Source organism: Vidua macroura, chromosome 9 (assembly GCF_024509145.1).
Source record: "Vidua macroura isolate BioBank_ID:100142 chromosome 9, ASM2450914v1, whole genome shotgun sequence".
Classification (NCBI taxonomy): domain Eukaryota; kingdom Metazoa; phylum Chordata; class Aves; order Passeriformes; family Viduidae; genus Vidua; species Vidua macroura.
The window spans coordinates 3260839-3284801 of NC_071579.1; the positions used below are offsets into that span (position 1 = coordinate 3260839).

General features: G+C 44.4%; 1 protein-coding gene across 2 annotated transcripts in view; it reads right to left on the reverse strand.

Moving 5' to 3' along the window:
* The window catches only part of XPR1 (xenotropic and polytropic retrovirus receptor 1), a 109651-nt gene extending 86552 nt beyond the window's left edge, over positions 1 to 23099 (reverse strand). Inside the window, exons 1-2 of one of the 2 annotated variants that reach the window (XM_053984982.1) lie at positions 22787 to 23099; positions 15856 to 15907 (exon numbers count right to left, since the gene is read on the reverse strand). In XM_053984982.1, coding sequence (XP_053840957.1) covers positions 15856 to 15907; positions 22787 to 22855 — 121 coding nt within the window. In that variant the 5' untranslated portion in view covers positions 22856 to 23099. The remainder of the gene's footprint in view (positions 1 to 15855; positions 15908 to 22786) is intronic. The other variant, XM_053984981.1, reaches the window with a different exon arrangement.
* Between the last annotated feature and the right edge of the window lie 864 nt (positions 23100 to 23963).

The window sequence follows — 23963 nt, forward strand, 5'->3', positions numbered from 1 at the left end:
GGGATGAGGTGCAACCTGGCTGTTGTGGAAGAGGTCCTGCTCACAGCCAGAACAGGAATGACTGGCATAAGAGCCCCACAAAACTAAATTAGTCCAATCACTACACTGAAAGGATCACTTCAAGGGAAGAGACACAAAGGGGAAAGCTCAGGAGAGTGCAGCTCATGGAAAACAGAAAACTCCCAGTGGCTTAACTGAGCAAATGCCACAGAAGGTGATTTTGAAGCAAAAATAATTCAGGAACAAGCTCCAAGTTGCTCAGGACCTATCACAAATCTCTTCATGCTTCTCAATCGTGGCAAACATCACAAGCCATTTTCTGCAGCCTTGGTCTACACTGTTCACGGCTTCTAGGAGAATGTTCCTGTACTCTTTCAGTGGCCTCCATTTAGAGGCAATAAGGATGGATGATGTCTAACGAGGCTCACATCAAAGACTGCCTTGATAATTCTACAGACTCATACCCACACTTTTGACAACACTTCCATAAAATTCCACAGAAAATGTTACAAGAAATAGCCCATACACCAAACCAGCTAATTTAACTTCAGAGGCAAGGCAGGACAGACCTTACCGCCAGAACTGAGAGTTTTCCACAGGAGATAAGCAAGATACATTTAAGGTAGTCTGGCAGGCCTTTTTTAACAATAACAAGGAAAAAATGTCCTGTATCAACAATGTAGTGGAGTAAAGGCTCTGAGCTTACTCACATGATCTTTCTCTATAAGAAAGTGAGTCATAGTTCCAACAATTTCACAAGATTTAGCCAACACAAGGAGTGAAACAGCTCAGGACCATCAGTTTTGGTTTTCCCCCTTGCCCAGTGCCATGCCTTCTGCAGGAATTCACTCCTTGCCCAGAAAGAAAACCACACTTTTCTGCTTCTTCCTCCTCCTCCTCCACTCCCCAACAGTAGCACATGATCCAAGTTCAAACGCTCACACTGAAATTTCACAGAATTCACAAGTGTCTTCAGTTACCAGCTACTAAATTAGGTACCCCAAAAATATAAAAGAAATACTGTAATTGATAAAAATAAGACACAGCCAGACTCAAAATGAACTTGTCAAAGAATCAGACACTGAATCCTATTCCAGACGTAAAATTCCTCACTTTGCAGTAAGAAGAAAGCTGTAATAAAAATAAAATGACAAGGAAAAGCTATTATACAAAATCTGCCTTTTAAAATGATCCTGTACCACAAATGCTACTTGTACTTTGTGAATGTAACCAATTTGACAGGAGCAGTAAGTGGAAACAGATTGTAGTAAACACGCTGACGTATTTCTACTCCTGATTTAACAGGGAACTCTGACTTTTTACTGGTTTCTAACCTGAAATAAAACAACAATGAAAGAGAAGAGACAAGAACCTCACTTTGCACCAAAGAGGAGTCCACAGCTGACAGCAGCTGGTTAATTCTTCCACTGACATCTTTCTAGACAGGGACAGTGGCATTTCCACAGACACAATTCCAAAAGCACTAGATCAAAGTTTGTGCTGTTCATTATTTTATTACTTAATGGGTGACCAAAACTATAAGACTTGCATAAGCTTCAATTCAACCTAAGAAAAGTAGGTTTTTGGAAATAATTTTAAATGCTTACGTGTAGAATGTGAAAAAAATTTATTTGTTCTAAAAGCTATTTCTTTTTCCGTTAAGATGATTATATGGGATCATATCAAGTACTTACTATGCATAGAGGTGTACTTTGGATGAATAAAAAGCAGTATTAAAGAGAAAACAAAAGGGCTGCCTTTCAACAGGGCTACCTAAATAAGTGTCATTTAGGTGAGAATATCTGGTGAATTATAAAAGCAGAAATGTGGTGGGGGGAAAGACAACCCGACTCGTCATCTAGAGCCCAAAAGGCAAGTGTAATCCATGACATATTGCTAGTTTCCTGTTCTTCTCCATGTCTGAGATAAATATGCTGCTTTATAAGACAGACATAAGAGTAGCCATGCAGGATTTAATTCAGACTATTAATACATGTGTGTGAACCAAAAACTCTCTTTATAAGAAAAATGTTTGGAAAACCCACACCCACAAGGATGCCCTGCATTTCTTACAGCTTGGTGAAGATAAACTTTGCCCTGCATATGGAACTGTGTGCAGTGCAGTTTTCCATCAGGAGTAACCCAGTTGTTTGGGCTTTGAAGAGCAAATATTCCACTAGACAGAACAGCACCTCTGCTAAAAACTAAACAAAACAAAACACCAAGTGATTCCCATTATCCTGTTGTCAACAAAGCCTGTCAGTTCAGGTAGGTCTGCTATTTATCCCCTCCTCAGCAGTTTAATTCCACAGGAGCAGCCTAATCCTGCTGCTTTGATCAGCTGCAGAGCTGCTTGTTTGGAACAGACGGATGCGTGGAGCCGACACCGCCTGCAGTCACTCATCCCGTGCCGCTCCCAGCCTGGAAGTGAGCACCAGACAGCACAGAGAAGAGCTGCCTTCCTTAATTACAGCCCAGGAATATTTGTAAATAAATAGATCTACAGAATGCTTATTAAATAGGCCATTTCTTGGTAGGATCTGAGCAGATAGTTTTTCTCCCACGCGCTGAAGGGAAGCCCAGGAGATGAATTTAAGGTTGTTGGGCAGAGGTTTCTGCCTCCTCTTTTCCTCTCCTCAGAAACAGCTACAGGCTTTGCAACCCAACTGGGAACTTTCCTCCCCACCAACAAAAAATTCCCCCAAGTGTGGTGTGCAAGAGGAGCACTGGATAAAGCAGAGAGAACTGGCTCTCAGATGGCACACTCCCTGCTCTGTTTAGATTTCAAATAGCTATTTGAACCTTTGTTTTCAGTTCAAATAACCTCTTGTCACCCTCCAAGGGGGGAAACTGAAGATCTAGATAAATCAACTTTCCAAGGAAGTTATGCAGAGCAGAAAGAATCAGTGTTGCACAGCCCAAGTGCGAAGCAGCTGCGATCACTTCCAACACAGCAGCACTGGAGTCAAACTAAAAATCCAGAAGTAGGACTCAGTTTTAAGAAATATCAATAATGCCAGTCTTGAAAGATTAAAAACTAAATGATGACCCAACACAAATCTGTACCCAGACCCTTAAAAAGAGAAGTTGTCAACTCTGACCATACATAACAGTCAAGCGACTAAGCATTGCACATGAAGCACTTCCTTATTTTTGCTGATTTCTGTAAATAAACTTAAAATTGAAAAACAGAGAATGACAAAACACCAGTTCCCAAGCAGTCCAAGACGTATTGCCTTAGCCTAGCCTATAGACTGGAAAATTTAAAGATAAAAATGGGAAGAGAACTCACAGTGGCAATTTTCTCCTTTCTGTTACAGCTAACTATTTTCATCTGACAAAAATAATTAATTAAAATAATACCACCTCTTTCGGTTACAGTTACAAGGAACTCCTAAAAGACAAAAACCTCCACTGACCTCAGCTATTATTATGAGAGGTTTGGCTTTACTTCCTCTATTTGAAAATCTCCCAACAGCAGGATCACATGAGGACTGCAAGGTCTGATAGACATTTGCAAAAGAATTTAAGGAAGTTATGAATTTAGCACTATGTCTAAACTTCTTCCCCTTCCTTTTTTTTAAATTTAGATGATTTCAAGTGGATCTCCTGCAATTAGTATAAAGTGATGATACAGCAATAGAAACTGAACACTTCATTCTCTAGACTCTGCTCTCACAAGAAGACCATTTTCAAACTCCAACACGATCTTGGCTGAAGTAACTGCAAAATACTCTGAGAAAAGAGTGCAAGTAAAAAGTTTCACAGAAATCTCATCTGCAGTGCATGGAATAAATCCCCCTGCAATATTTTTATTTTGCACTTCCAACACAGTTCAGTATAGGACTTAACAATAATAAAGCCCTTTGGGTACCAGAAAGTTAAGGCAAACTTTAAGATAAAATCTGGAAGGTACCATTCACTATTAAAAAAAAAAAAATTGTGAAAGCCCACAGTAACAACCATTATCTTGAAGTTCTTGTGCCACTTCCCCTTGCTACAGCAGAGAATCACTCATTTATCTGATACTGCATGTGGTGCTTGTCCAGCAAAGGTAACAGAAAAATTGAGAGTTTGGCCAAGAGCCATAAGGGCAACTCCCCAAAGGATCAGCATAGCTGGGAGTTATGCTGGGGAAATTCAGAAGGCAGGACAAGAATAATGACAGAAGCCTTTTTAACCACTCTAAAGACAGAAACGGTGCATGTAAGTGAAAATCTCAACAAGACGTTGAGCTAATTATGTACAGAACAGCACACAATTACAGCTGTAATTCCCCTTCCTCACTTGATAAAACTTCCAAACATCTCAGAAAATAATTATCACACATGAGAACAGCCACCGTGAGCCACGTGCTACTGCTGAATGCAAAACAAGAGAGGAAAATTAAACCAAAACAAAACGAGAATTGTGGGCAAGGTGGTACGAGGGTGACAGAGCAGAAACACCTCGTCCCAAACTCACCCCATTGTGACCCATATACCTCAGTAACCATGAAATCACTCCCAAAATGGATGGAGATGGCAAACCCTCTGGCACACCCTGCTGACCACACAAAAAGGATCCAATAAAATTGCCTCCCATGTAGAAGACAGCAGAGTTGCTACAATTAAGGTTTGCAGTTCACTATCTCTGTAGGTTAGCTAAAGAGACTATAGACTCGCCATGAAGGCCTTATGTTACTACTGAAATACCAAATGAAAGGATTTGGCAACTGAGCCTTAATATATTATGTTATCAACAGGAGGGGGAACCTTCTCAGCTGGTGAAGAGCTCCTGCATCAGCAATTCCTGACTGACAGCTGGGCTGTACCAGCCTGCCTCTCCATGTCCCCAGGGAAGTGAATTCTCTGCCTGATGACTAATTCATTACATTACTTGTGCTTTGGCAAGCCCAAGCCCAGATCAGGCTTCTTCCAATGGTGGATTCCTCCTGAGCTGGATGAACATCTGCTCCATCTTGAGTGGTCCCACCACATCAACTCGGAGAGCAACACCTGGAACTCAACCTGGAGGAGCTGCCTGAAAGCAGAAGAAACTGAAAGTGAAACTGGTACAGATTAATTCTAGCTGAGCTGCATTTGGATCTCTAAAACAGGAAGGGAAGATTTGAAAGCTCTTTTGTCAGGACTTTTGGATCCTTTGAGGCTTGAGTTTAAAGTCCTATTTAACACCACTGGTAGCAAACTGATCTTCCCCTCCAAGAAGACACGGGTGCAGATAACACAGAGGCAAAATGATGCACCAGAGTTGGATGATCTGCTCAATAAATCGAGCCTTGCACCGTGGTGGGAAGATTTTAAGATTGATAGCTGTGCCTTACCTGCTCCAATGCACATGAAAGATGATTCACAAAGCCATCAAAGGAACGTTCTTGGTGCAAAAAAAAGGGGGAGACATTGGAATCCAAAATGCAGGGAACTCTCAGAACTTTGGGCCTGTAAGCCAAAGCTTAGAATTAAACACAGGATTTGATTTGAGACCTTGAATGCACCAGAGAGCAGTGCCCTCACACCCGTGGAAATGTGAGCCAGGCAGCAGGACTGGAGCCCTGAGCAGCTCCTGGTGTGCTGGCTGCACACAGATGAACCCCTACTCACCACCTTCCTCACTCGCTCCCTTCCCAAGGCCCCACCACAAAAAGGACATCTGCTGAAGGGAGCAGCAATAAAGCTGTGTCAGCTCCCTGCTGCTGATATATTGCTAAAACTCTCACCTGATGCATGGGGTATTTTTGCAGGATCTGAAGTGCTAACCAGCAGTCACTTTTCAGCAGGATCAGGACAGCAGATGGGGCTCATCAGGTGTGGTGAGCCCTTCAAGCTCAGAATCCTGTCTCTATCCTCTCTGCCTCCAATTGCTCAAAATTCCATTTACAATCTATATTTTACTGGCTTATCCTTTGAAACATGAAGCTTTAATCAACTAGTCTTATTGATGTCATATTAATTAAATCCACACCATAAATGATTGTCAATATCATCAATATCATCACCTCCAGCATCCAAAATGCAAACTCTATATTCACAAATACCACCTGTGAGCACAATTTAATCTAGCTTGATCACAGACAAGCACAAGGTATTTTGATTTTTTTCCTTTCCCTCATCCTCCCTGGGAAGCTTTCTTGTCTTTGGATGATAGTCCAATCTCCCAAAGGCTTCAGAAGCACATGAAACTTCCAAAAGTTGTTTTCCTGCACCTTTGTTCACCAAGGTGCAGCCCCAACCAAGGCTTGAGAAAGTGAACCTTTGCCTTGGACTGCTGCAGAGCTCAAGGACCATGAAATAACATGGAATGCCATGTCAGGCTCTCAGATTATTTCTCTCCTCGCTTCCTGATTGCTACTTCTGATTAAGGAAGACAAAGCCACACCAAAACGCTGAAGTGCAAGCCAAATTCCATTAAGCTATTTATAAAATTCACTTTATAGGTCCATCAGCCAATTCTGCTCATTATTACCCCATTTTACTGCCTCACCTGTGACTCACTCCTGCAGCTGAGCCCATAAAGAACCTGGGTTCACTCTCAGCAACCACACCAATGCCCTGACACAGAGCATTCAAACCAAAGAAATTCATGACAAACTCATACAAATGATCAGTCAGCTGGAACAGGAGAAAATTAAAATTAAAAATGGGGGTTTAGAGCAGCAGTGCCCGTTTTTCCCCTATAGCTGACCCATGAGAGGACTGGCAAGCGGAGAGGCTGACTCTGACTCTCAGAGCTGTGCAAGGACGGGATCCCAGCAAGGAGGTTCCAGAATAGCAGCCTTGGGCACATATCAGAACAAGTCTGCAACTGTGGGACAAGACAGATCCCAAGTTATCAGCTCACCCACACTGATCTTTGCAGCTCCTCTGCACTTTGCCCCACAAAGACATTAGGAGCATTTATAAAAGCATGCAAAAGCAATTACAGTAAAAATAAAACCAAGGTTATAAACACAGTCTGGATGTCAAATTTGCCTCTTTTTCTATTTAGAGCTGGCATTTCAGCATGTAAAAAAATTCTCACTCCCCCTCTAAAACGTGTGCTTGGGGCTATGTAGCACATGCAAAATAAATTGCATTTATATTGGTATTTATATTCCCCTCTTCTTGGCCACACTGCCTTGCCTCTCTTGTTTAGTCAAATAGCCTGCCAGCTTGTCATCAAGAAGCAGAAATTGGTTTTCCATCTCCTAGGAGATAAACAAGGTTTCCCCCTTGCAGAGGGGAAGCCGAGCTGCTGAGTGCACAGTTCAAGAAGAGTCAGTGCCCAGAAAGGCTTTGCACCATTCCAGTGATGTCTCTGCCCTCTGTGATTCCCAGACACCACCCTGGACAGAGAAAAAACACTTTAAAAAGCAAGTGTATGCATTTTAGGCAGTTTTCTTTCTGATTTTTTAGTTAAACATAGACAACTCTGACTCATGGTGCTGCTGCCTTACAACTAAGGGATTTTATGTACTCTCGTCATACCAGAGGTTAGTAAAATATGCTTTATACCTCTCCATGGTTTCCCCTTCTCAGTTCCCAAAAGAACTGAACTATAGGATCAGGCTTTCACACTTAGGCTGTACTAATTCAGGGCAAAAAGGTTACCACACTCAACAAAGGTAGCATAAAACAATCTAAAATACCTTAAATATCTAAAATATCTAAAATATCTAAATATCTAAAATATCTAAAAAGCACATTTCAAAATTAATTCTTTATCTGCTTGATGTCAAGCTGTAAGGATACAGATACAATGTTAAAAAAAACCCCACCAGGTGAAATATGCAACCAGCTTTTGTTTTTACTTCGGAAATTATATGTCACCAGGACTGGGTTGACTTTTTGCCACGTTGTTGCTAGTTGTAAAATTACCTAATCAAAGAGACCTTCTCATGTTGAGAGACTAATTGCGCGTGGTGTGGCCTTGCAGCAGATTAAGAGAACACAAAGGACCACTCTAGGGAGAGGGACAGCCTTTGGTCCTCCACCACCTCACACAGAGATGTCACCACTCCATGGCCACTGGCATGTTGGCCGTTTTTCTGAAGCATCCTGCAAGCAGCTATGATGTAGAAGAATGAGGATCTCCTTCCAGGGACACTCTGCTCATTCCCTTGCCCACAGCATGCATTTTTAAAGAAACGAGAAACCAATCAACCTTAATTCATGTTGCATTATTCACCACGTAGCTACAGTCTCATCCAAAAATCCTAATTGTCTAATAATTCAAGTCACCTATATCAAACACAGTGCCAAAGGAATGACTAGAAACCCAGAGGCTGCCTCACACACACTAAATCTTGCTCTTAAGATGTCTAGAGAAGGCTTTTTTTGAAACAAAGCAATAAATACTGGCTTCCTGCATAAACATGTGCAGTGCTCTCATGTGTACAGCCTGATATCTCACTGCTGTCTCAGGAGTGCTGGCTGTCAATCTTCCAGCATTGCAAATCTACTTTCCAAGCCTTGAGTTCTGACCATTAACATGAAACTTGGCACATTCCAGCTAAATTACAAGCACTGTTAATTCCTCTAAGCACAGACTGGCATCTCAAGTGTATGGGAAAGCAAATGCAGGAAGGAAAAAGGAAAAAAAAAAAAAGAGAGAGAGAAAAAGGCACAGCTGAGCATTTCTGATGTTGCTGTTATCCTACACACATCATTAAGGAATCATCTACACCCCTTCTGCAGCAGAAGGTTTGCAAAACTGGTTCTAGGTCCAGCCCTTTCCTGTGGGTCAGCCTGGACTGCCAGGTCCAGCTTCCACCATCACCTCCTGCTCTTGGATTATCCTGGATTTAACACCTCTTAGCACTCAATACCAAAGGATGCTGAAGTAAAGGAAAAAAGGGCACAGGACAAAATGACAGAGCAAAACGGTGAAGGGTCCAGAGGAGAAACCATCTGAGGAGAGGCTGAGGTCACAGGGTTTGTTCAGCCTGGAGAAAAGGAGACTCAGCACAGTCTTCAGCTTCCCCATGAGGGGAAGGAGAGGGGCAGGCACTGATCTCTGCCCTCTGGTGCCCAGTGACAGGGAGGGAATGGCCTGAAGGTGTGTCAGGGGAGGGTTAGCTTGGGTATTAGGAAAAGGTTCCTCATTCAGAGGGAGGTTGGGCACTGAACAGGCTCCCCAGGGAACTGGTCCCAGCACTAAGCCTGACAGAGCTCAAGGAGCATTTGGACCGTGCTCTCAGGCACGTGGTGTGACTCTTGGGGACAACAGGGGCTGAGACTCCACAACCCTTCCAACTCAGAACCTTCTATGATTCAATTAACTGCCTCTTCCTAAGCCTTGAGCCTGTTCTTTGGTACGCTTAGGACTCAAGTTCTTCACAGAACATGAATGTGTCAGAGCAATCTGAGCTGCTGCTGAAGTTGCACAGAGCACACCACAAAGCAGAGCCAAAGGCTGAAGGCTTGCTCAGCAGCAGCACAAGTTTCCAGGCTTGTCCACACAGATGAAGTGGAAAATCAGCCACGAGCTGGCCATGGGGCAAATGGAAAGGGTGAGGAAGTCCAGCATTTCCACTGACTGCAATCACAAACTTCCTTCATAAAGAAATGGTGATCAACCTGCTAAACCACCCCACCCCCCATGACCTTCTTGGATACCCTGAGTGGTCCCACACCACCCCAAGAGCCCCAGAGAGGCTCCCACTGGCTCCAGGAGACTTTCTGGTTTATAATTAGTGAAAGAGTTCACAGTATCTGCAGGCAGGACAGGACCCTGAGCACACCAGCAGGCCCTGAATGGACTCTCAGACCACAACCTGAGAACCTGTGGTCTGCAGGACAGTAATGACATCAAACCTCCTATTGGCTGGTCGTCTCCACAATCAACAAGTTAGCCTGGGGACAGACTTTCTAGCAGAGCCTGTTGTGTTAGGACAGGGGGTGATGGTTTTAATCTGAGAGAGGGTCAGTTTAGATTACATATAAGGAAGATGGTTTTTTCCACAGTGAGGGTGGGGAGGCCCTGGCACAGGCTGCCCAGAGAAGCTGTGGCTGCCCCATCCCTGGAAGTGTTCAAGGCCAGGTTGGACAGGGCTTGGAGCAGCCTGGTCTAGTGGAAGGTGTCCTGGCCCATGGCAGGAGGGCTGGACTAGATGGCCTTCATAGGTCCCTCCCAACCCAAACCACTCTCTGTTTCCGTTCTGTGACTCCAGCTCTGTGCCTCACCTGACCTTTATTCCATAACCACGTTACACTCATGACTGGTTAAGCACAATTCAGGCTCTTGGTGCTCATCACCTCAGAGAAAGTCACTGTACCAGCGGCGTGGGCTGCTCTGAAGGCACAGAAAGTGGCAGGGCTGGGTACAAAGCAGTCTCTGTGCTGACTTGCTGTGAGCACTGAACCGCTCCTGACAGCAAAATGACTTTTACATGAACACACAGTACTGCACATTTTCACACAGGCATCTGTGCTCCAAATATTTTAGTGAACATCCAGCTGTTCTCTCTGGACCCTACTCCAACCATATGCACTGTTTACCTTTCAAATTTTATTGCTCCAGGGGAAAAGAAACCAGACATCATCTCCTTCTCTAAGTGCTGGTATGCTGCCAAGTTCTCCTCCTGTCCACCGTTTGCACACTCTGGGAGCCAATGTTTTCCACAAGCCCAATAACCTATTTTTTACAGCTAATCCAATACCTGGCATCAGGTCTACAACTGAGAAGAGGATTGTCATGGGATTATATTTTTTTTTGTTAGTTTACATATTAATTATAAATACAGAGACTGAAGTATAGCCTAGACAGAACCAAGGACCTGCCTCTGGGGTGTAGAACACCAACCCCCGTGTCCTCATGGGTGTGCGACAAACGCTGAAATAAAGACAAAGCATTAATCTCTTTGTGACTGCTTCTGATGTGCAGCACTTCTGTTTAAGACTCTTTTAAGCCTTAAGCATTCCCATGTAAACAAAACCTCAAGCTGCTACAAAGTAAGCCTGTGCAATTGGAAACAAATGTTTATTTTGAAATAAAAAGAAGGCATCTGCATATATACAGACAAATCATAAGTCTTTGATCAACCTTACAAAGCATGTCTGCATGTAACAAAAACTGTCAGGCTCATAACTTCCTCTGGAAAGAAAAATAATATGATGTCCTACACCCTACTTATTCACCAAGATTATTTATGCCCCTAAAGAATACCCTTTTGTTTATTCAGCAACAGTATTAAATCCAAACTAAAGATCTGTAGCTGTCAGTTAACAGGGCAAGTGCTTTACAAATGAAAGCAGAAACAAGGGTGGGATAACATGGGACACACTGCCAGTGCTGGCACTCTCAGAATGTCCCAAACTTGCATCTCTTGCTTTCCTAATCCATCACGAGTAAACAGGCAACCACAAAGATTACAGGCACCAGCAGAGGATATCTGTCACCACTAAAGCTTCTCCCCTGCCAATTAATGTTGCTTTAGCACCACTTCTTACCTTTGGGTTTGAATTCTACCCTAGAGCACTCCCCACCCCTATCCCAATACACCATTCCATCCCCACAGAGCCATTGTGATCCTTGTTTGAAAGGTGCCACTGGAATTCAGGATTGGGGTTAAGTAATTTCCATAATAGGAGGATGCAACAGGACACTCTCGTACCATCTGATATTACAACAACGATATTTGTTTACACAAGTATTAAAGGGAGGATAAATTTAAATATCTGAAAGGCACATATTCTAAGAAATAATATTTAGAGTGGCCCCTGTCCATTGGAGCAGATAATGAGGATGAATAATTTACAGCTGCACTTTTGTGTCCACTGCAGCCAAGGAGAGCAGCACCGCAAGGAGCTCGGGGAGATGCCGACACATCTGTTCACCAAGTGGAATAATCAGGAGCACTCCGAGCAAGAGTGGTCCACTAACCTGCTTTACTAGGTGACAAATGGAACAGGAAGCAGTGGGAGAACAAGAAATCAACAAAAAAAACAAAACAAAACAAAAAAAAACAAAAACAAAAACAAAACAAAAAAAAAAAAAAACAAAACAAAAAAAAAACAAAGAAAACAAAAAAAAAAAAAAAAAACAAAAAACAAAAAACAAACAAACAAAAAAAAACAACCAGCATGCTCCCAGTGAGGTCGGAATTTCATGCTTTTGCCGTACTGGACATTCTGCCTCAGACGAAAGCAGGGCTATGCTTGAGTTTAGCCTCTAAATCATCACAGATTCTTGCTAAAGGTATCTTAGGGTCAAAAAAGGGTGCCTGGTCTGGCACACTTGCATTCAGGCCTTCCTGCTGTGCCTCAGGGAGCTGGGCATGGTATGCTGGGAGCAGCATCCATTCATCCCCATTGTTCTGGTAACAGCGAGCAGAACACAACAAACAACGAACGAAGCAAACACGCTCCAAAGAACTCTCCAGAAAGCCAAGCAAGTCTCATCGTACAGCTGGGAATCCAGCATCATTTGATACCTCTCCCAGTGATGTGCATGGGATTGAATTAACAGACTGAACACTAATTTAGTACAGATGTTGCTCAGGTGGAAGGATGGTGCAGGTTTCATCAGGGGATTGCCTTGTAAAAAGAGGAGGAGCATCTGGGGGAATAACACTGGCATATAAAAACTGTCATTACAAAGGAGACAGATGGATGAAAAAAATGTATCTTTGAACAGATTAGAGAAATCTATGTGTACAGCTAGGAACTGCCAGAAAAGACATGCTACAGTCTGGAATAACTCTCATGAAGCACAGGGAGCCACAGCACCTTGCAACTGTGTCAGGAGACAGCTATGAACAACCTCCTCCTACTATACAGCCATGGCAGGTTTTGCTTATCTACCTCTACAAGGCTTTTTATTAAAATCACAGTCTGTTTATTACCCAAAAATAGGAAAAAGCAGGTAGACATAGGTGTGATTCAATGTAGCACAGGGAGAAGGTTCACCATATATCCACAGAATAACCTGCACAATTTAGAGCCAAGACCCTCTTCCCAGCAGCACTTTGTCTACTAAAGTAGCATAAGCAACTATCCATTCCAAAACTTTTAAGAATCATTCTGAAGTTAGGTTTGTTTACCCATCCACAAACAGAAAATGCCTGAATACAAACCCAAAGAAAGCTGTTCATGAAGGATGGCTCACCTATTACCTGCCTTGCCAATTATTTACAACATGCCTTGGTTAAGAGGGTAGCACTTTTTTTTTTTGTTTGTTTTAAAGACTTTCCAAAGTGCTTTCAGCATTCTGCTAAGCAATAGGAAACATTTCTGTCTATACACAAATTTTACTGACTGACATAGTAAGCAGCCTGCAGCAGAAATCTAAGAAATTCATTCACAAATGCCAGATCACACATCCAGCCAAGCAGAATAAGAACCAGGAACAGTCTCAGCTTTGCTGTACAAAACTCCCTTGTCTTCACAATCCAATATATTATCCAAAGATTAGCCTACAATTCATGCAAGGTAAATCAAAGCCAGCTCTGGAGCTCTGCAGCATGTCTGTGATCAACAAGATCAATTAGCAAATGGATTTTAGTTAGACCAGTCTAAAATGAGATTACATTAGGCTCATACTGGGAGGCTGGGTTTCAGTAGCACAGCCCTGTAGTTTCTGTGCTAAGCTCAAAACAACACTGAAGTATCCATTGCAAAATCCATATTAAACTGGAAACATGCAGGCCAACAGCCAGCCCCTGACAACAGCTACTCCATTCCCTCCCAAAATGCAAGGAATTTGCTCCATGTCCTGTGACAGGGACTAGAGCAGTGTTCTGGGCAAGATTTGTGTGCAGTCACGTACTAAACCTGGCCTAAAGTTCCTATGAACAAAGGCAGAAGGGCCTAAAAAAGGGAAAGATGTAAACAACAGGGATGGAAAAAAGCTGTTGATTAATTTCCAGCACAAAAGGTGAAGAAATTAGTGTAACTGCTCTCCACTTAAGGGTAGGTCAGGCAGACAGATTTATATAGGAGTGGTTCAAAAGAGTTTGGATTATATTCTCTACAGTACAGAGGAAAAGACCCAACCCCTCCAAAAATGAACAGAACATTGTTCTACTGATGGAAACTGTCTTAAGTCATTGTTTTCCTTTTGTTGAGACTTTAAAAGCACCAGAGGAAGCAGAAGCACAGCTTAAAATTATAACAGTGTTTAAAAGAGCATAAATATATCATCTTATTCTTCACCTCCTCTTGTTTTGCCAAATATGTTTACACACAAACATCAGAGCACATTACAGAAAGAAATCAAAATGCTGAATTATAACACTTTACAACAAGCAACTCAAGCCCACCCTGAAATCCTAGATAACCCTAGCCAAGCCCAGGAAGTCACATTCCAACATCAGACTACAAAGTTCTATTAGCACAGACACCATTTGCTCGCACTGTCAATAACAAATCAATGGACAGAAAAGAGGGGGGGAAAAAAGAAAAAGTCTTATAATTGCTCCAGTCTCCCAATAACATTAGTAAGTTGATTTTCAATAACATTACTAAGTCATCTTTAAAAGTTACTATAGACAGTTTGGCCTCCACGGAAAACTTCAGTTCCTCTTAGTCTTATGCTGTTGGGGAGAAAGGTTTGTGGGTGAGTTTTATGGAATTTTGCTACTTTAAAATAATAAAGCAAGACTTTGTCTTTGCCAGTGTATGTTGAGTTTTCCAAAGATAACCCATAGATTTTGGATTCTAGGACCATAACCTTTAGAAACCTAGTTCCAGGACCTGTACTTTAGAGAAAATTGTGATTCTTTTAACAAAATTAGCACAATGAGTTGAGTGAGCTACTAAGTGTCAGATTAAATATAAAAATTACACCTGCCTGAGCATTGCTTCCACAAAGTTTTCAGCTTGGAATGCACCTCTGGAGAGTTTAAGGACAGACTGCCCCATCCCACACACACTCTCTTAAACTATTAATTATTGCAGCTGTGGTTTTAAAATTCTAATCAAAGAACAGGTGAAGTTGAGTTGAATTTAAAAAAAAAATCACATTATATTAACCATATCACACCTCATTTCCCAGTTCTAATCAACAAAAGGAAAGTAATTAATGGCCTAACATTTAGAGTGACCAGCATTACATTAGACAACTGACTACACCAGGAGCAGCACTTGTTCTCCTGCTCTGTAAATATACAAGAAGCCCAGAGCCATGTTCAGAAATTAGTAAAATTAACTCTGCAATAGAAGTGAAAATAATAAAGGAAAGGAGGTTATAAAGCAGTTGGAAATCCACATGAAGGGCAAGAAAATAAGGAGTAAGCAACACAGAGGCTTCAGTACTTCAAAGACAGCAAAAGGAAGAAGGATACAGAAAGTAAAAGGCTCTATTAAGAAATTTTGCACAGGTCACCACTTAATTAAACAAGCCATTTAACATTCAGTGAGCTTAAAACCAAACACCTTACTAGAATAATCTAGAGTATTCAGAGGCAATAAACACATGCAAACAAGAAGATATACTCATGTCCCCATGGGAGAGGCAGCACAGCATTCAGGGAGGACACAGAACAAAAGGATGAGACTCTTCCAGCTCAAATCACCAGTAACAAACCAGGAACCAGTGTCTCTCCAGCACAGCTATCTCCCAGAGTGGCAGGCTCTCACAGGAAAACAAAGCTCTATTCTCAAGCAATGAAGAAAATACTTCAACCACTGAATGACCTTATAAGCGAGAGGAATCCAGCTGTTGCTGTCTCAAACTATACAGAGACATTTATTGTCCCAAGGAAAGAGGACAAAGAGTCCTAATAATCAAATATAGCATGCAGGTGTGAAAGGCCAGGCATTTGCCCATCAGGATATTAAGTTTACCAATTTAGGAGGACTGAGGACAGAAAAGCAGCAGGACTATGTGTCCAACACCCAGTGCCAAGAAAAACACAACTGTGGGTTACAATTTGCTTACCTTCTATAGAAGGGGCCTGGTCTACAGCTGCATATAGCATCTCTTTCAAAGCCTGCAAGGGAGAGGCAGAGAACAAGGAACACAGTTAGTATTAAAAGAGGAAAAAAAATTACACTGTTTTGATATGCCTGTTTGAAAACAAAACCAATTAAATCCTGCAGACTGGCACAGAAAACTATAGTACATGATGTCAAGGCTATCACATGTATTTCTGCTCACAAGTGAAACAGGTTCATGTTCACTGACTGCTTTGTCTTAAGCCTGTTATCTTCCTAATCTATAAAATTTATTCCAAGTGTACATTTCAACATCTTCCTTCAGAAAAATGTTTCCCAGTTGGTAGGATGCTAAAGGTTTTATGTTAAAAAAAAAAAAAAAAAAAAAAAAAGAAATAACAAAACCTGAAGTGTTGCGTGACACAGAGAAGTTTGTCAAGGCAAATGGAGGAAAAGCAGCCTCAGGGATTTCTCATCACTGTTATACAGGATCACAAAAATACACATACATTCTAAAAGCTGAAGACAACATGATTAGCTGAAGACAAGGAGATTAGGGAACCAAGGGTGATGGCCTTCTCTAGAGGTGGGAACTGAAGGGCAACATTAACACCAGCCAGAATTAATTAATGAATCAGGTTTCAGGTCCTGGAGGCACCATAAGCTGCCTTGCAACTCCTTTCTGGAAGGCCTCTTCCCAGGCAGTTGTGAAGGTGCTGGTATTACTCCAGGCACAGGTTAAAGATTTGCTCACTCACATCCACATAAATCTAATTTTAGATGGATCTAACTAAAATTCACACCAAAGACTGAAGGAATGAGGTGAGCTCAGGGGAGGGTCACAATGATGATCAGAGGGTGGGAGCACCTCTGCTATGGAGACAGGGTGAGAGAGCTGGGGGTGTTCAGCTGGAGAATAGAAGGCTCCAGGGAGCCCTTAGAGCCCCTTCCAGTGCCTAAAGGGGTTCCAAGAGAACTGGGGAACATTTGGACAATGGCCAAGAATGACAGGACAAGAGGGAATGGATTTAAACCGACAGAGGGCAGGTTGGAGTAAAATATTAGGGGAAAAAAAATCTTTACTGTGAGAGTGGTAAAGCCCTGGCACAGGTTGACCAGAGAAGCTGTGGCTGCCCCATCCCTGGAAGTGTTCAAGGCCAGGTTGGACAGAGCTTGGAGCAGCCTGGTCTAGTGGAAAATGTCCCTGCCCAGGGAAGGGAGTTGGAACAAGAGGATCTTAAATGTCCTTTCCAACCCAAAACATTCTAGGACTTCATGAATAACCTTAGCCATAATTTTGGCACTAAAAGCCACAGGGAAGGACCCATTCCTACTGCAAAGTGATTTGCTTATACACACCTCACATCTTAATGCCCATACTGAACATGAGTACCCTCCTCCACCACTACAAAAAACTGACTTTATTCCCTCATTTTTGAGCCCACAGAAATATGACACAAGAAAAGTAATTCAGGTCTTCTTAGTTCCTATCTATTCTGCCTGATTCTCAACATACCCCACACTTCCATAATCCTGAAAGACAGCAGAGGCAGAGGTATGTGTCACAGGGCCCCAGGATAAAACCTCCCAGGTTAAATGATAAATCCCCCAATACCCTGGAGGTAAAAACCATCAGCTCAGCAGCAGGGAACTGAATGCTGTTGTAACACATTGGGTAAACACAAGGTCTAAAGGACAAGTCTGTTTATCACAAGATACCCAAGGTGGCTGCTTACACCGGCAGCTCTGGCATCTCTCAAAGGTCTGGCTCCTGAGTCCACAGAGGTCTCAGCAAAGGTCACTTGCATAATTGTTTTCCCAACTGAGCCACTGCTGGATGATCCTCATGGCAGCAGCACAGATCTCCTCTGCTCTTGGAGCTTTTCTAAAATTTCTCGGGCGCACTGGCCACTTCAGTCCCTTCCCCCCATGACTCACTGGTCAGCAGCACATGATCTGCCTCTGCACACCAAGTAGCCAAAAAATCTTCCTCCTTTTCCATCCCAGTCATCATCCTCACCTACCTGTAACTTTTTCCATGAACCACAACGTGACACAGGATAAACAAACCAGAAAGAGACAGCACATTGAAAGTCACTGTAGTAACAACTCATCTCATCTCTGATTTTATCAGTCATTTTTTAAAAAAACAAATTACAAAGGACAACATTGACAGTCCTGCACTAAACAGTCTTGAAAGATGAAGGTGTCAGTCGTCCCACAGACCTCTCCCCATGCAGACTGACATAGTACAATCTGGCAGCTGCAGGGCAGCAGATTTTGTTACCTCTTTCCTGACCTATATAAGTAAACCAATAACCTGAAAGTGAAAGACTCCGTGCTCCTTCACACCTAAACTACTTAGTCCTTTAGATTACGGAATTTTAGAACCAATCGTTTACAAAAGTTATCCATCACTGTCAATGTGAAACACTTAAGAATTACGCTTTGTGCCCTCAAACTAAACAAAATGGGTTATTTCCCTGCTTTAGATTGTGCCAGTGCTACACCTTGCACCATCAGTCAACTTCTGTAAATACATATAAGAGAACAAAAAAAAAAAAAAAAAAGGCAAAAAGGAAACACTTGAAAATGCAACCATTAGACCTTAACAGTGAACAAATCAAGGACAAAAACCTCAAAACGCTCAAAAAAACCCCACTGCTTTAAAGGAGTCTTTCAAACCACTTAAAGCTCCTCTGCTAACAGCGCGAAGGACAAATAGTGAAATAGCACAACAGATTTGTGTCAGGAGGTGGCAAGCCGGGGTGTGAACTGCCTATCATGAAGCTGGGTTTGACAGCAGAATTGGCCACCTCCCAAAAACTGAAAGCCTGTTTCTGCAAGAGACACTCTGAAAGCAAGCGGGCAACCTCAGCTATCCTCTCCCCCTCCCACTTCCTGCTGCAGGTGGTGTCTGGAAGAAACGATGCCTAAAACTTAGCACCCTGTTTCTCTTCTGCAACAGCAAAAGGACTTAAAACCTGGGGTTTTAAGGACTTAAAACCTTAAAAAAAAGGGAAGGGAGGTCACCTGCTCACACCTTTACCCAACTCTCCCATGAACTTTGCACCTGTAATAATTGTTCTGCTCCTCCCTCCACAGCTGTTGTGATTTCAAAGGTATTATGTACTTTTCCTATAAAAATGCCTTCAGACTTCTGCAGAGAAAATTTCAGGCCAGATTAACTGCAACCAAACAGCCATCTGGCAACTGGACAAGTGAGTTGTACAGTTCCATCAGCTGGATGTGCAGATACACATTTACATTTAGAAGTCTGAGCAGTGCTCTCCTCCTGAAAGCAATCCAGAGAGGGACACAAAGAAACCCAGGAGGGTTTGTGGGTAAATAGAGGACTAACAACTCCAATATTTCCCTGCATCAAAAATGGGCATTATATGCAGCAGAGCACACTCTCAGCCAAAAAAATAAAATAAAATAAAAATAAAGCATCAGCTGAAATTCATGCAAGAGTTACTTGAATTTGTTCAGTACTATGTGGAAATGAGAATTCAGTCATCTGACACAAAAAGTCGGGATTGTGTTTGTTTTCATGTTTTTCCTGTTTTCCATTTTCATATTTTTCCAAAGGAATTGAGGGGTAAATGAGTGCCCCAAAACTTTCGAGGCAAAATGTACACTGAAGCAGTGCATATCACAGCTGTAGTTTAACAGGCTAGGAAAACTTGCTTTACAGAAGAACATGCACTGCCAGACCCCCTAAACCAAGGTGAGCAAAGCCCTTCACTGCTGCTGCCAGGGTGAGGCACATCCACATCATTTCATGCAATCTTTGGAATGGAAATTTGGAATGGAAAGCCAAATCAAGTCCATCATGGTTTAAAGCTCCACGTTATTGTTGGCTCAGTCGTGGTAAATGTCTTTGGGAAAAGCTGAATGAAACAGAATAGCATTCACTGCCATTTTCCCTCTTTTCTGTAAGCCAAGTGCTCCTTCTCAAAGAGCTTAGATGTACAGTAATGGTCACTGCAGAGCTTTTGCTGAAAGAAAATAAGGATCTAAGTCACACCTTCCAAAATATATCTTACTTTTGCCTGTTTAAAGAAAACGAATGTTTTTTTCTCTCCCTAAAGCTCTCATCCTGACTACCAGCCCTAAGCTCGGGCAACTTCCCTACTTCCTACAAGCACACTTAGAATACTTAAACTGATTCTTTTTGGAGGGAAAGAGCATGTGGATGGTAAGAAGTTTTGAGGACTGTCAATTGGTTAAGACCACCTGAAAGTGAAACTACAATTTTACGTATTGAAAACACAACAATCCCATTCCTCTTCCTGAGGTTATCACCAACAGATTACACCTGGTCTGACAGGCAAAGCTTGCTCCAAATCCCATCGAAGGATCTCACAGGTTACCTGAGCCCTGCCAGACTCCAGGAATCACCTGCTCTCCAGTGGAAATAACTAAAGATGGGGGCGTGTAAGCTTTATATACAGAACGACTCAGAGAAGGCAATTTCTGCATCATCTTTAGTCCTCTCACGGAGAACAGCTTCAAACTGAAAGAGAGCAGGGTTAGATCAGATATTAGGCAAAAAATCTTCCCTGAGGGTAGGGAGGCCCTGGCAAAGGTTGCCCAGAGAAGCTGTGGCTGCCTCATCCCTGGGAGTGTCCAAGGCCAGGCTGGATGGGGCTTGGAACAAGCTGGGATAGTGGAAGCTGTCCCTGCCCATGGCAGGGGATAGGACAAGATCTTTAAGGTCCCTTCCAACCCAAACCATTCCAGAATTCTGTGATCTTGAACGTGACATCCTGGAAACAGGAAGAATCTTTTCAGAGTTAAAAATCTACCCAAGAAGACCTCTGACTCTGAGAGGGTGGTTCCAGAGATAATTAAGAAGGAAACTATATAAACTGTGAGGAGAAGAAACATTATAACACTATTAAATACACAAATAATGTTTTAAAATGTTACTGTGACACCTTCTGTAAGCAGCACTGCACACAAGTAACACAGGCAAAGTTTAACCTCACCTTTTCTAATCAACACCTGGGAATTTTTCTGGACAAAGGAAGGCTGGGTACTCTTTGCCTCAGGTATAATCAACAAGTAAATGGAGGTGGTGCTGGGCTTTTATGCACTGCACCCACACGACCACCAGTCAGTGAATAATAAATGCCAGGCTATTCCATCACTGTAATATGCATGAGCAGGAGGCTGACTCACATCCAGCCAGCTGCAACAAGGCAAACAAAGAGTTTGAAAGTTATTACTGAAAGGGAAGGTGAGGTTTGTGTTTTCCTTCACTCCAAATTAAGCTGTCTATCCAATAAAGAGATTACTTGTGATTAGAAAGAGTAACAACTTGAAGGAAGTTTTTACTGAAATCTACATCTTAAACTGGGCTGGAGGAAGGGAGAATGACATAATCAATCATAGTGCCCTATTTAAAACAGCTGAAAATTAACCTCCCATAATGAAAACAGTGGCCGACGAGCAGCAGAGCTCTTGACACATTAATCAAGGTGTCGTAGTTCACTGGGCCTCCTTCCCCTCTCTACACAGCTGTTTGCTCAGCATGCAGCCAGATCTTTCACCCTTTTATTTCCCCCTTGCCTTTCTCTCCAACACACCTCCAAAGCTGCTCTTAGGAAGATATCCAAGTTTTCTGTTGTCAGGAACAGAAGACAAGTCTCACAGGGATAACCCAGTAGAGACACGATGCAGAACTAAGCTGGCCCTTTATTTTATCAAGACAATGGTTTTCCTCCTCCTCAAAGTCTGATGGCATTATCTGGCCATCTAGCTCTCCACATAATTCAAGGAGATCACAATATTGTTGTAAAGCCAAATCCATTTGCAGTTTTTATTTAAACATCCATTCCTCTGCAGTCAGGTAAAGGAAAACAAAGGAAGAGTGAAAAGGGTAGATATAAACTTCTCAAGCTCAACATTATAACAAAGCAAGCTAAGATAAATGTGGCTTTCCTTGCAAATGCAGACAGATTAATATGGATAGCATAAATAAATTGCTATTATAGTCCTAGGGAGAAAATACAGGCCCTCAAACAATAACAAATGTTGTGTGGTTTTAACCAAGTCAATCAGTCAAGAAGTTTTGCTGATCACAGCTGTCCTACAATCAGCTTTCCATTGTCTAGATTTAATCATTACTTGTGGAAAAGACATCGCTGGCACCTGCCACTTTTACTGCTGACACTGGAATAGGAAATGGTTTTACTACAAATAACCACCTCCAGCTCCGTCCAGTTCCAACCGAGCCCAGAATCGGTGTGATAAATCTGAAACGAAGCAATCAGCATGACCTTTAGCAGGCAGGCGTGATAAAGCCCGAAAAAGCTGTGTTCTACAGATAACTCACGATTAATGCAGCAGAACTTGGTGCAAACGGTGCCCATAAACGCCCCGATTGGAGTGTGAAACAGCGAGCTGCAGAGCCTTACTTAAAAACCATCATAAAACGGGAGTTGATAGGGGTTTGCTGCCTTCCTTATTTTGGGGGGCTCGGGGAGTTGATGGGGGTTCGGAACCCTGCACTGGGGGGCTCGGGGGAGCCCAGAGCGGTGCCGGTGGCCCCCGGCAGGGCAGCGAGGGCGCCGGGAGCTGCCCAGCCCAGCGGGATCGCCCTTGGGAGGCCGGCAGCTCTCAAAGTCACCGCTCCTCCGGGAACCGGCGCTGGTGCTGAGCCCCCACCGGGTCTGGGGATGCCCGGTGCCGAGCGTGTGCCCCGACCTCTGTCCCCCGGCAAGAGCTTACAGGCGGTAATTAATTCCTTAATTAATGAACCGGACAGCCGAGGGGTGCCCAGCGCCGCAGCCGCAGCCCCCCCTCCGCGGCGGACACACACACACACGCTGCCTCTCCATCAGCACCGCCCCGCGGCACGGCGGGCACCGGGAGGCGCGGGGGGCCGGGGCCGGTGCCCGCAGCCCTGCCCGGGGCCGGGGCCGTACCTCATACTGGATGTACTGCTTCCGCCACTCGGGGGTGATGTGCGCCGCGAGGTGCTCGGCGAACTTCATCCTGCCGCCGCCGGTGGGCCGGGGCCGCGCTCGCTCCGCGCCCGCAGAGCCGCCTCGGCGGCGCCTGGCTGCGAACGGGAGTCGGTAGTGGGGGGCGGGGGGGGTCCGCCGCCACCGCACATGGGCCCCCGCCCGCCCGCCCCGCCACTCCTCAGCCCGCCTCGGGCCTCCTCAGCGCCGCCCCGCCGCTGCCACCGCCTCCTCGGCCGCCGCCGCCGCCATGTTCGCCACCGCCTCCCGCCGTCACCGCCCGCAGCCAACCGGCACCGGCACCGCGCGTCCCCGGCACCGCTGCCCGCCCACCGCCGCGGGGCGGGGCCTGCGCCCGGCTCCGCCCCGGGCCCGCCCGCCTTCGCCATCGCCGCTCCACCGCCCCGGGGTGGGGCCCCAGCCCGGCACAGCTCCGGCACAGCCCCGGCACCGCCCTGGCACCGCCCTGGCACCGCCCCGGCGCCATCCGGCACCGCCCCGGCACCGCCCCGGGACAGCCCCGCGGGGAGGCGCTGTTCCCGCGCTCGCCGCCGGGGGGCGCCGAGGCTCGCGCGCGTTTGGGGTCGGGTTTGGGGCGCGGGAGCGTCACCCGCGACCCTCGGGATGGCCCGGTCAGCCCCCGGGAGTGCGGGGCTGTCCGGAGAGAGATGGCGATGGGAACGGGAACGGGGATGGGGATGGGAACGGGAACGGGAATGGGAATGGGAATGGGAATGGGAATGGGGACGGGGACGGGGACGGGAATGGGAATGGGAATGGGAATGGGAATGGGAATGGGAATGGGGATGGGATGGGAATGGGATTGGGAAAGGAGTAGGATGGGATGAGATTGGCATACAATGGGATGTGGATGGGATGTGATGGAAAGGGAATGGGGTGAAGATGAGGTGAAATTGGAAGGGTGTGGGAAGGGGCGAAGTGTAGAGTACTGCTCATGGGGGGAAAGAAGTGGCAGGATGGGGAGGGATCAAGGAGAGGAAACACAGAGAACAGGGGTGAAGATGGGGGAAAGAGTCGGAGAAAGTGCAGGAAAGAGTAAGGTAAGGATTGAGGCAGGAGGGAAGTTGGTCTGACAGGCCACAAAAGACCAGCAGAAAAGGGAAAGAAAGATCGGAAG